Raw genomic sequence first — 14,524 nt, forward strand, 5'->3', positions numbered from 1 at the left:
GCGCAAGTTAGTGTCCATGCGCGCAAAAGTCTTTCGCGCTGGTGTCTTTCGCGCTAATGTCTTTCGCGCAAATGTCTTTCGCGCTGGTGTCTTTCGCGCTAATGTCTTTCGCGCAAATGTCTTTCGCGCTGGTGTCTTTCGTGCTAATTTCTTTTCGCGCAATAATAATTGTCCATACGCTCAAACGGCTTTTCGCGCTAGTGTCTTTTGCGCTCATGTCTTTTCGCGCAAGTGTCCATGCACGCAAACGGCTTTTCGCGCTAGTGCCTTTTGCGCTCATGTCTTTTCGCGCAAGTGTCCATGCGCTTAAACGGCTTTTCGCGCTAGTGTCTTCGCGCTTACGTATTTCGCGCTAGTGTCCATGCGCGCAAACGGCTTTTCGCGCTAGTGTCTTTTGCGCTCATGTCTTTTCGCGCAAGTGTCCATGCACTTAAACGGCTTTTCGCGCTAGTGTCTTTTGCGGTCATGTCTTCGCGCTAGCGTCCATTCGCACTGGTGTCTTTTCGCACAAGTGTCCATTCACGCAAACGGCTTTTCGCGCTAGTGTCTTCGCGCTTATGTATTTCGCGCTAGTGTCTTTCGCGCAAGTGTACCAGAACCCTTAGGTTGGTATCAGGGAACAATCGATAGTGAGATGAGCACGAATAATTACTTATCCATTTCAGTTACTAATTCATTATCCATTCCAGTTTCCTTCCTTCCATTGTAACAACTCTGAGGTCATAAATATTGTAGATGATTTATTAGAATTAGGTGGGTGCCTAATTAATTGTGTGATTGAATTGTTGTAATATGAACTTTCTAAAGATTAATTAAATGCATACTTTATAATTCCCAACTCAATTAACAAAAAAACCCTTTCTATTGTTTAGAATCAATAAGTAAACCTGTGTAACAATGTGCTCAAATATGCCTATAAGTAATAGATACCTACAGGTATATTTTTTGCATGAAAATTTTCCATAAAACATTAATAGTAATAAAATGTTTGCACATCTCACACATGTAGGCTGGGCTGGGTTGCACCATCTTACTAGGAGTTTAACAAACGTCAAAAGTCTGTCAATCGCTAAACAAAAACACCTGTTTTATCGTTATAGTTATAGATAAAGTTAGGAGGTGCAACTCAGCCTTATGGTCTCAAATGTTATCAAATTGGTACCTATAATCCTATAACATAATCCATGTATCTGCTATCGTTAAAACGACCTCTTTCAATACACGTGTCAACTAAAATACACAGCGCTTAGTTAAAAAACCTTCAACCCTTCCGCAAAGTCTAAATAGAGTTATATTTTATTCAAAGGCGTATTCTGTGTCGTCAATACGGGCGGCGCGGGACACATCCAATGTAAGGACACAAAAACTACTACATTTTCTTTTGTTAAAAATGTGCCTCTCATAATATTTTCATAGGGACGCGATTCCGGGACGCGCGTCTGAGTCCGTGTATTTTTGGGGTCTTTCTGATGCGTAGATTGATACTACTTAACAAGCAGGCTAGTTTCCTAAATAAATTTTATTAGTCCGTCAATTTTAGTATAAAAAATATTGGACACGTATATATTTAATTGTCAATCAAGCAAATAATTACAAAGTTATTGTGCGTTGAAGTTCCGCGCGACGTCACAAAGTGCTGCACTTTTACGGCAGGGGCCTTTTCTGTAGAACTTTGGCACGCTTTATCTCTTAACATTTTCATTAATTTTAAAAAGTGAAAAATACGTGTTAAGTAGTTTTTGATAAGCTAACTGACGAACTAATTAAAACGCTTTTTTACCCAGGAAACATGCCTCTGCCAAATCCGGCCAAATGATGTGTGAAAATATAAGTACCTTAGATGCAAGTGTAATTATTAAGGCATGGTAAGTAATTACGAAAAAAACTACTACATTTTCTTTTGTTAAAAATGTGCCTCTCATAATATTTTCATAGGGACGCGATTCCGGGACGCGCGTCTGAGGCCGTATATTTTTGGGGTCTTTCTGATGCGTAGATTGATACTAACAGGCTGATTGTGCCATATTTGTCTATATCAGTCAAACTAGAGAATGGCGCTGTTGGTGAAGCATGTTGCAGAATTAACTCACTACTCGAGTTAAGTCTGGTTAAATGTTGTGTGAAAATACAAATACCTACTTTACATGTAAGTGTAATTATTATAACATGGTAAATAAGAAGAAAACTACTACATTTTCTTTTGTTAAAAATGTGCCTCTCATAATATTTTCATAGGGACGCGATTCCGGGACGCGCGTCTGAGTCCGTGTATTTTTGGGATCTTTCTGATGCGTAGATTGATACTAACAGGCTGATTGTGCCATATTTGTTCTTGGGAGTCAAACTAGAGAATGGCGCTGTTGGTGAAGCATGTTGCAGAATTAAATCTGGGGGCACGGCAGTGCCCCCACCAAGTCGAGCAAAAAAGCGNGTCCGTGTATTTTTGGGGTCTTTCTGATGCGTAGATTGATACTAACAGGCAGATTGTGCCATATTTGTCTTTAGCAGTCAAATTAGAGAAAACTGTTACCAAAACTGTTAACTTACTAACGCCCGTATTGAAACCAAAATAAGTTTAGGTTTGAATTCAAACGCTATTTTTATATCAATTTTATTCCCTTTACGAAAGTTATAGTACCTACTATATTTCAAAAAGACTTCATGAGCAACATGAGAGAGAAAATGACAATGTGTTTTTAAAACAGAATTGCAGATAAAAACACAATACGTATGAAAGTGACATTCGCACAAAAGGTAAAAGAAAATTGAAAGTACAGTCGTACGGAGCTGTCAGGCACATATCTCTCTCAGAAGAAACATTTACTTTAAAGCATTTTGCTTGGACCAAAAAAATATTTTTGAGTGACGATGTCACGCGGAGTACCTATTTATTTTTTGCTACTTTGGGCTCTTTTTAAATTAAAATTTACCTTTAGATTTAGAAATTTAATTATATTTTGTTAAGCTCGTGAAGCTGCAATCCTATACATATTCGTTTATCGTTATTACATGCGCTACATTCAATCAAAGTTTTATACATAGCCACTAATAATAAAAAAAATCTTACATAGATTACATCACTTGTATTTGTTTTTCCGATATTTCAACTGAGTATCATGCGTTATGAAAGAAGAGAACTGTAAAGTATTTTATACAAAAATGAAAAGAAAAATTAAATGCTCGTGACAGTGAAAAAATGTCTCCAAAGCTCCAGAATAATTAATGGAATTCGTCACGGAATGCCTAATTGTCGGTGGTAAGTTAATCTGTGTTTTAATACAATAACAAAGCGAAAGGCTTTGCAACCACCTAAATTGTTATTGTTGACGACGCTTCACACAAATATTTATCACGCAGAGTTTAATTGTTGTTTCCCAACTACTCTGGTCGCATAGCAAATGGATATTTGGATCTGGGTCAAGCAAACATAGTCCTTATGGGGTCACAGTAAGAATGCTTATTGCCGATGGGAAGGCATATTTTTCTGTGCACAAACAACGTTTTGAGTCGCCAGTTATGAAGTTCCTTTAGGGTAGCGCGCGTGACCGGAATGGGAACAATATTAGTATATAAGTATACAGAGTGTTTCTAAGAACAGGTTTGCAAAACTTGAATAGTAAACTGCTTAGCAAAGTGTTTACATTAGTCTTATTACTCGGAAATAAAAGCTAAAAGCTTTTTGGTAGATTGTAAGACAAGTAGAGCCTTCATGTTTAACTTGGTTTTTCGCTGTCTATTCTTTCATTATAGTTAATCTGTTTATTATTATTTTCAGAATAACAATTGGGTGGGTATTGCAAGAATACTGAAACTTTTAAGTTTTTGTCAACTTGTCTGTACGCCCTGTATATTTTTTATCGCACGAACGCACTCGTAAATAACAGTTGATTGGTTTAAGCGTTCCCTTTGAAATTGCCGCAGTATAAATGATGTCGCAATATGAAAATAAATAATTTGTGTTAGGTATAATAGAGGTAGGTTCCGTATATTATGAATATGAGCTGAGAATGGCCAACGAGCTAGGGCTTTTGAAATTGGTATACTATATCCCAAATAATTCTTGTCCCAGGATCATCCCATAGTAGATTTTCGTTAAGGGTTTTTAAAAATATGTATATCGATACATTTTCTGAAAAGGTAGGTAAGAAATTACCGTTTTTGCGTACCATGCAATTTGTAAGTAACAGCAGGTCTATAATATTTATAATTATGATGATGAAAATACAAAACAATTCAATGTTTAAGGATGTTTGGACTAAATAAAAATATTTTTCTTTCTTTCTTTCTTTTAATAAGAAGTCAACTGAACATCACGTTTACCTTCAACCTTGAACTGAGAGGTCAGACCGCAAAAACAGAAACACATTGCGTCACAAAATATACAAAACAACATAATACACCCAATCGCAAAACTATCCCCCTAATCGTTATCTAACGGAATCTGCCGTCAAAATTCCCAACTACAAAACTAGTTTCGTGAAGGTAAAATTGTTAGTGAAGTTTGAAAGGAACCCAATGGTGTGCCCTCGCAAAATTTTGGGCTCGACCGCGTATAATTGGATTTAGGAACAATTTGCGAGGCTGGTTAGTCTGCGGAACTGAACCTATATTTGCTGGTTTAGGGGTCAACAGATTGCGCGTTATTTGCCGAGCGAGGTAGCTAAATACCGCTTTAGGTAGTTAGGGGTTAGTAAAGATTACCTGATTGTTCGGTAACGATAGTGAAGTCTATGTTACTATAGTTATATGACAAGGCATAATCGGGATCCGTTTTAAGCAATCATTAAATGAATCATGAATAATAGTGGAATTTTTTAAAATAGTTAAGAGAATCACCTCTAACAGATTCTTTGAGAAGGAATTGGACAGTGGTTTGTATTTTTTTCTCCAGAAACAAACCTCAAAATAACAAAAAAAAAATATTGTCCATGCTAGAGCTGCCAAATTTCGGGTATGCAAATTGGTACTTCAAGGTAGGTGCTCTAATTTTCATAAACTTTTCAATCAAGTTTTCAATGAAAAAAGCAATAATAAGCTATCACATCCAAAAAAAATATGAAGAAAACGTACAGTCTGTAAAACACTTCCAGTTTAGATAACGTTTGCCTGGTAATATAACGTTTAAATCAAACAATATACGGAAACTAATAATACTCGTATCTCTGTTTGTGTTGAAAGTTATGCCAAACGCTTTCGTTTTGTTCCGGTCATAACTCTAATTTGTTGGATAAATTTTCAGTTGTTCTGACTGAGGAATTGGCTTATGAGGGCTTTGGGATATCTTGTAACTAATATGTAAATCATTTTTATAACTTTTCAACAAAAAGAGAATTTCAAGTAGGAACTATTTGCATTCGTTGTTTTCAATACATTTCTGCCTATATTAGTCATCTTAAAAAAAGGTCCTCCTACTCTACACTCGCCAAATCACTTAAAAATTTCATTGTTAGTTTAATTCATTAGGAATTCTCATTCTCTCTCTTTTTAAATCTTCAGTACATGGTTTTATGTTAATTGAGATTATTATCATACGTGCATTCGCTAAACTGTCCACAATATGTCCACGAACCTCATTCCCGATATCGTGAAGTTATTGTTGCTAAAGCCCGGTCCGTGAGCACGTAGAATTTTGTCTAATGACCCCTAGCTACCCATCCTTATCGCTCGCGCGTAATTATATTGCTGTCGCGGCTGTGCGACTGGCACCCGCAGTGACTGTGCGAGCGCGATAGCAACATAATTACGCGCGAGCGATAAGGATGGGTAGCTAGGGGTCATTGGACAAAATTCTACGTGCTCACGGACCAGACTATACCGATAGAATATCACATAATTATAAACATACAAGAACAAAGCCAAAAGTGTTTCTTTCCAAAGCAACATTGAATTAACAAAGTTATCGGTTTTTCTGGCACAGTGGGGCGGTCGCATAATTTGGAACGGGCGTGCACCCGTCCGGATCGAGTTTAGTCGCTCAGAGGGCACGCAATTGCATTGCACTGTGCACGAAGGTATTCCTAGGCGGCCTCGTTTTGCTACGCTCGTGCACAGTGGTGCATTTTGTAATACGCTGGGTAAAAGATTAGCTACTCGGTTACCTATTTTATCACAAATTTTACTGTTAAAGCCAAATTATGAGTCACAATTTTTTCGTTATAAATGTCGTCTGTCTCTGATAGGATCCATTTTAACTTGACATTGGAATACAGAAATGAACCTTAATAGCTCCATTAAATGAGCTAAAGTGGCATAAAATTTTTGTACAGTCACCAGCTTAGTTACTAAAGTCACATTACCTCTACAGATTTTGAGATTCACACTGGGGCCATGTCAAAATATTCCATTTTAAACCATAAACTAAAAATTTGTCCCAGTATTAGGTTCTGGAAAATTCCAGCTCAAATTGAGTGAAGTTATTTTCAGATTTTCGTCTGCCTTATTTGAACAATAACAACTGTGGTAAATAATAATTAAGCTTTTTGCTCTCGGCTTAAAACTTTTTGGAACCATTGTTTGACATCAAACAAATTGTATATTGAGCTTTTGAACATTGAAATACATTTAATATTTGAAATTACTATTTTGAGATAGAATTATGTATGTATACCAAAAATTTTATCAAAGCAAGAAGCTACTAGCGTTTTAGGTTATAATCGCAAACATGAGAAATTACTCCATACACGATTCATTCCCTTCAAGTTCTTTTTGTCAAAAAAAAGTATAATTTATGTCATTTTCCTAAGTCAAATGTATCATAACACCAAGCGGTTAAAACCTGAAAGGGTACTGACAAAGTTACTTCACATTATTTATCAGTATTCGTTGATAGAATCAACACTTTTAGGTAGTTACTGTAAATGAAAATTAAATGTATTTTTCGGAATTTAAATTCTTGATTGTTCACCAGTCAGAAACATGAAAATCGGATTACCTTAATAATTCATTAAATTAATTGCGACGAAAGCTCTTTCATACTGCGATACGCAATTTTCTGATACTCAAAAGCCCTGGCGATGCCGCTTGAAAGCTTAACCCTGCAAATAAGCGGAATGTTTTACATTTAAATGGACCTTTTTTAATCCAATAATGAAATTGTTGCGAGAACGGAACCTGCATAGTGGGGGGATATTTGAACGGATAATTAACGGTTACAATATGACTGGTAAATGTAGAATCATTTTCAACTGGTTAAGAAAAAATGGCAATTATATTTTCTATATTTTATAAAAAAAAACAACAGTAATAAAAAATAAAATAAATATTCTTGGACATTTTACACTACGCTTCTTGTCCCAAACTAAGCATAGCTTGTATATACTATGGGTTCAAGACAGCGGACATAAACATACTTAAATATTTTTATTGTAGTAAATACATAGGTACATAATATTATACATAGTAATTATTTTAAAATGTTCGTTCGTTTCAGTCAAATGACGTCCACTGCTGGACAAAGGCCTCCCCCAAGGTTTTCCACAATGAACGTTCGTGCACTTTCCGCATCCAGGCTCTTCCCGCGACATTTACTGGATCGTCGGTCCACCTAGTAAGAGGCCTGTCCACGCTATTTTAAAATGTTCGTTCGTTCGTTCGTTTCAGCCGAAAGACGTCCACTGCTGGACAAAGGCCTCTTTAAATAAAAATAATATATTTTTGAAGTTTTTTTATTTTTGAGCTACATCACAGAATCAAAATAAAATATACTTCTTATTCTTTAATACCTTGTTGTTTGGTCTAATGGTTTTACATGAACGAAGATTTCAAGCACTCTCCTGGGTGGTCTTTAAGTACTTCCTGATTTTCAATGCCAATAAAAGTCACCTTCAAACTTTGTCATAAACCACCCAGTTCTTAAACCCCAAATTGTCATAATCAAAATTCGGCTTTATTACATTTAAATAGATGTTATTAAATTCTCATAATATAGCGTGATCTGCTAATGGACTTGCCATAAGTTTGGCATACCGGATCGGTCTATTGAAATTAGACGAAACTGCTTAAGCTTCACAACTCAATTTGCTAATATACATTTTGATACCCAAGACCACGGCTTAGAAGCGAAAATTAATAAACGAGTTGGCTCAAGAACTTTTTAAAGTACACCGAAGTTTCCAAATTCAACACAATTAAATTAGACGGTATTAGCTGATAATTCACAAAGTAGAAAACACATTAAATTTTTGTAATTCCTTAATGTGGTATAACTTGGATTTGATTTGACTAATGGGAATAATAAAAAGTCGTATTAGTTCATACTACATACTGGTAAAATGTTTTTATAAACTGTATCTAAAATTATTCAAAATTAAGTTTACGAGTAAATCCAAGCCTGTGATGGGATCATTTTCAATACTTATTAAATCTTTTTATTGACTGTTGATTAGGCATGCTAAATAAAAACTTTGGTACCTACTTACAGACAAGTATAATACTGGCAGAGAATGCCACCTGGCATTAAGTCCGCCACTGTACTGTATGTGCAAAAAGTAACTTTAAACTCCAGTAAAAGCCTCTGAGCTTCATCGATCTACTTATTCTCAAACGCTAAAGGCGCGATTCCACGAACGCAAAGTGGGACTGCAGGAATGAATTGTCATGGATAGAAGAATGAAGACTTGCGTGCAGTCATCCGCATTTCGAAGCGTGTATCGACGCGTCTGCGCTTCTCCTACACAATAGTAAAGCCGTTTTTCATTGCCCTGCACCGCTCCTAAAGCGTTTTTTCTATTTTCTACACAATAAAGTCGTTTTTCATCACCCTTATCCGCTTCAATAAGGGCTACTTTACACTAAAGCGGAGACGAGGCTAGACGTGTGGAGAGAAATTGTATGTATTATGAGCAGCTTATTTTCACCAAAGCGGAGTGGAGCTCTGTTCAACCGTATCCAATGAAACTAAGTGTAGACGAGATGTGTAAATGACGGAATTCTATTGGTTACTAATAACACGTCTCGTCTCCTCTCGTCTCATCTCAAAACGGCCCTAAACACTTGCCTAAGAATCAGAATTCCAACAATCGAATAGTTCGATACTACTAATATTAATAATCTAATACAAATATAATCGATCGCTAGTTCGTATCGAATTAAACCGCCAGTTCAATAAAGTCTACATTTGATTGACATTCTTAGGAACAATCGAATGCACCGAAACCGCTAGTGCAAGTAATGGATTAACATTCATAATGCAATAACAAAATACCTAAGTCTTTTTCTTTGATATTCTTAGAACAATCGAATAAAGGTTATTCGAATGATTCGAATAATATCATTCCCAATCGCCCATCTTTAAAGTCACGATTGAAGCTACTTTTGAGTAATTACACTTTTCTCCGCTTGCCTCCGCTCCAATATAAACGCGCCCTAAGCCCACATCCCTTGGCGGGTAACAACGTTGTGTCGCAATTTATTTGGCTTTAACTACAAGAATGTGATTTTTCTTTGACGGCTTTCTTTTGTGGCTCTCCAGTGGATAAGCGGCGAAATGTGTTTATTGTTTGGAATAGGCGCCGCTATAACAATAAAGGTAGGCAGTGGGCGCGAATTCGTAGGTGCGTAGAGCGAACTCACTCAGTATGATTGCAATAGGAAAAGGATGGTTTCGTAACCGTTTTAGGTTTTTGACCTCAGATTTTTCACACCATACAAATAAAAATTATTTGTATAAACTTTAATATAAAAGTACATGATGTCTAGCCAGCGTTACGCATATAAAGTTGCATAAAAGATTTAATTCATAAATCGTACTCATATTGATACAGACATTTATTCAAAGAATCAGTAGGTAAGTTGATTTATAGCGCACCAATATTAGTTCTTTGTGGTTGAGGATTCCGGGTGAAGCTCACTTCCACCTTCGGCCTGATCATAACTTACCATCAGGTGAGATACAAGCCAAGAGTTTTCTCGTTGAAGATAAAAAAGTAAAAATCCAAGGTAAATGAATAGAGATTATAATCTAGGTAACTGTGACCTGTACTAGTCGTGGACAGTGCCCATTATGCAGCACTGGACACGGACGCGTGTCTAATCTTACTAAAGACATCAAAATGTGTAAATATTGTGTGATTTACTAACATAGTTTCTAAGACCTTTGTTAGTAATACTTTTATGGGCTATGCCTGAATTAAATACCTTTTATTTATTTATTTACTAATACTTTTATGCAGAAAACTTAACACTCTTGATATTATCGACATAAGCTTACCCATTATGTAATCCCCACATCACTAAAACATACATAAGTATTTATTTTGCTCAAAAACTTTGGGATGAAAAGCGAATAGCTGGAGGCGGTCCGTTTAACACGATGACGTAATTGTACAGCTGAAATACTCCATTGTTGTTGTTTAAACTTAAAACAGCTCATTTTACATCGCAGTGTTTATTTAAGTTTTGACGGAGGTTTTCTGTTAGTGAATTTAATATTTACTCAAAATTTTGTTGGTTATAATATGCTAGGTTACTTTCATTTCAGTGCCGTATAATTATAGTTTTTGACTCGCATGAAAGTGAGTATTATCTTTGCTAAAGCTACAGCATTTAAATCAATCATTTTTTAATTTATGCAAAAGGCACTTTTTCGCGTCTCATTAAGTAATTTGTTAAAATATAATTTTACGCACTGTAAAAGTTATCGCTGTTTTTCGGACACGAGTCTGATATGCCTGAAAGTGGCGTACGGTAACTAAACTAATTAAAACTTTTCATAAACTAAAAAGTCTACAAATTATTTGATATAATTATGAAATGTTAACCCTGCTTATATTTATTTTAACGTTTATTTGTTTTGGCAAAAAGTGGTTTCATACAGATTGTGGCGTACTAAATAGTTTCCCAACACTGAAATTTTAATATCGAAACACTATGTAGGTACTCAGCTATTCTAAAAGGCTAAACGACCCTCTGTATACCCTATTCAAAGACAAATAAATATTTCTATTCTATTCTAGTTCATATAAAACTTAAGAATTTTCTAGCCGAGGTTCTTAGAGGTTCTTAGTTCTTCCTGCCTAAATGGGCTTTAAAACTTAGGTATTTGAAATATCTATTGTGTTGCTACTTTGCAGTTAATTTATTTCAACGATTTTTTTTCCTTTTTTATTTAAGCTGAATATTTTTTTTTATACAGTATATTATGGATACTGTTTACAAAATCACCCTCTATTTCGGTAAGTACCTCAGCGTTAGACCACTTTTACGCCACCCTTTTTACCGAAACCTCCAAAACACTAATGAAAGTGAAAGTAAAAACAGACTCACCATATTTCGGGCAAACGATGCAAAAAACAACCGCCAGGAAAACGCCGATGACTTCAGCCCCGAATCCTTTGGTGCCCATTTTTCGCTTTTTTCAACCCACACTGGCTTTTACCGACATCTTCTCTATTTCACTTTGTTCAATCACCATGAATTCGCCATTATTATCGTCCTTTGAGCGGAGAGGCATGGGACAGACATCGTCCCGATGGTGAAACGCGATGAAATGGCTGCTGAAGTCACATCTGAAACAATTGAAAACAAATTATAATATAAGTCTTAATTTTAGCAATTAATTTTCATTCAAATTATTTATTGGTAGACCGTTTTTCGAGCATTTAAATTTCGNAACTTTCGCAAATACAACTTGGGCCTGGGTAACAGGATATTAAGTTACCTAATAAGTACGTTATAAAGATTGACAAATTAAAATGTTTAGTTCATTCTTCCCATTTGGACTGAAATCGCTAGCTGACTTCGTAAACTTTTAGTCAGAACTATGTAGACAGATAAAAGAAATATTTACCTACTACTTATTTTTTTGAATTATTTGTGATCTTTTTAGTTTTGCTGCTTAAATTAAAAATTGCTGTAGATCACATGGATGTTTTATACCTAATTAAATGAGTCTATACACCTTAGCTTAACATACTTGATTGGGAAATGTAATCTTTGAACATTAAAAAATCGCTAGTCTTTTTCATTTAAAAATCCGCGTACGATTTATATTTTTTTAGGATAACCGTCGCATTTGTTTCTGCATAAATAACGTTAAGTCACGCTATTGTCACAGTAAACAAATAAATCCTCGCTTAGAAATCCAGGAGGACAGAACAAACGTTTTTTCACACAATACCACGGCATAATTATTTGTTGAACACGTTACTGGAAACGCTCTACAAAGGCGGACGTTCATTGTAGAGAGGCGTCCGACGCAGAATCGTATTGTGCTCACTCGCTTTATGCTGAGTGTCACTTCTGTTAACCACAACCTTTGTGTTCCTTGTATCAGTGGTATGTAATGAAATCGGTATTTATAACGTAAGTGTATGGATGCGCTGAATTTACCAACTTTAGGCCTTGTCTACGAGGGCGAATTCGCCGCGAATGTCTTTGCGCGAACACGAGCGTATGTATGACGCGATTTACGCGCGAATTTTCAACTCGCGCGTGTCTTTTGGACGCAATGTATTGGCTGCTAGTATCTCGCCAACGCGCGTATGATTCTACGCGCGTAGAATTTGCAGCGAATTCGCCCTCCTGGACAAGGTTTTATAAAGCTTCAGTCAAATCAACGTGTTATTTTGATATTTCTGATTTCAAAATGGGGGAATAATTTCACGGCGAACGTCTGGAACATCAAGCCTTGATTCTTAGAAGAAAATAACAACGTGCATAATGCACTATGGAGCTGCTCTAACAGATAAAGCCCTACTCTGTACAATATTTTTTTAGAAAGATAGATACTGCTACTAAAAACCATAACTATTATTAGGTTTAAAAATTAAATAAAAAAACAAAAGACATTTCAAAAATTTAGATTCGTTTCGTTTCACCCAGTTACATAATTTTTTTGTACTCTCTGGTGATATTATTGTGCTTTGTGCGATAATATAATTTTTAACAAAGAAGTAGACGTGACAGTCTAAGCAATAAGAAGGAAGCTTCTGATTACTCAAAGAGATGGAAGAATTCTATCATCTTTCTGTGTAATCTTTTTTTCAATTTGTCTTAATATTAATGCAGAGGAAATCAGATTTGTTCCGACCCGAGACTCAGACAAACAATATCTGAATCTGATACCAGAAGAAAGATACATATTTATGTACCCTGTATGTATATGTCACTACCATTCGGAATAAAACGAAATATTATGTGTGTAACAAAATGGATATACTTCTGAGCTTGTATACCAGCAGACATGATGATTTTAAATGTGATATAACTCTTCAGACTGAGTTGCACCACCTTACTTTAACCGTAACTATAACCATAGCCGGTGTTTTTGTATGAAGTTTGACACTTTTGACGTTTGTTAAAGTTAAAGTCAGATGGTGCAAGCCAGCCTGAAAACTGTTTTGCCGTTAAAATTATTTAGATTACTTCTCATCTTGATTACGCTTTAAAACTCATTGACATGAGCAAGCCACAAACAAAACGAAACCGGTGTAGATTACCTAATAAATTTTCCAATCTCAGTAACATTAGGCAAAAAATAACCCTTCCCTAAACACTTCTCAGTATTCGCTTTGCATCCCCCTCAATAAATCCTGGACTACCGACATCCGTCAATACAACCCATGCATTCTTCACGACATATAAACAGACCATAAAAGTAAGTTTTGTATTGACCATAAAAGGCTTTTTATGGTATCCCGGCGACGCGTCCACAAACGAAAAGCATGATTCTAGAGTAGGTTAAACTACTTAAAACAAAGTACAGAAAAGGATGCTTTAAGCATAATATGATAAGGCTGAAATTCATTATGAACGTGTGCGTGGTAATTCAGGGCCGTAGTATGAAGAAAAACAGCGGCACGTACTTACAGCTCTCATTCCTTGCAAGTTTCATTATTTTAGCATAATCATGCTGCGTCAAGATAACAAGTGAACTAAAATCCATAAAAAATGTGAACAACGCCTGAGTCCTTCGATAATTAAATATTCTTAAAACCGCGATAAGACGAAGCCTCTGGCAGCAAAACATGTCCAAAAAACTACATCACAGATTGAAAGAAAAAATAATGTATTAAAAATTACAACAAGAGACTACAATGGAAATCTTAATTATAAGAGTTAATAATGTTTAGATTTGCTTAAAAAATATCGCTTCACTTGAAATTCCTTTAAACTTTACTCGGGAATTTGTGCCCGCTATCTCACAAAACCTTATTGAGCCAATTTGTCCGGTACGTGGGTCGTGGGCCAGGAATAGCCATCACAGGAATGGGAATACACGTGACCTGATGAAATAGGTAGATCCCGAAGGATCCCTGATAAAATCTCTCTGTTACATGCCGACTGCCAACATAAAGCAGCGTGTGGCTTAGGTTACTGACGAGGCTGCGAATAGGAACAGACAGGAAACAAATTACAACCTACAGTTACATCGGGATTTGAGCAATTTTTCAAAACCAATAAAATAAATAGTTACCCTCTCAGTAGTCTCTTATTTTCCAATCAATTCTTTTTACTTTTTTCACTAATAAAAATTACATGCTCGTTAAACTTAATTATGTGGTTCGTTTCAGCCAAATGACGTCCA

At 35.9% G+C, this 14,524-nt stretch overlaps 1 protein-coding gene across 2 annotated transcripts in view; it reads right to left on the minus strand.

Annotated features, from left to right (window-relative positions):
• Positions 1–14,524, minus strand: part of LOC114364635 (uncharacterized) — a 113,844-nt gene that overhangs the window by 44,903 nt on the left and 54,417 nt on the right. For both annotated transcript variants that reach the window (XM_028320861.1, XM_028320860.1), the window contains exon 2: positions 11,263–11,504. In XM_028320861.1, the coding sequence (XP_028176662.1) occupies positions 11,263–11,341 (79 nt within the window). In that variant the 5' untranslated portion in view covers positions 11,342–11,504. The remainder of the gene's footprint in view (positions 1–11,262; positions 11,505–14,524) is intronic.

The sequence above is a fragment of the Ostrinia furnacalis genome, unplaced genomic scaffold, assembly GCF_004193835.3.
Source record: "Ostrinia furnacalis isolate ACB-3 unplaced genomic scaffold, ASM419383v2 OfSCF7454, whole genome shotgun sequence".
Taxonomy (NCBI): Eukaryota; Metazoa; Arthropoda; class Insecta; order Lepidoptera; family Crambidae; genus Ostrinia; species Ostrinia furnacalis.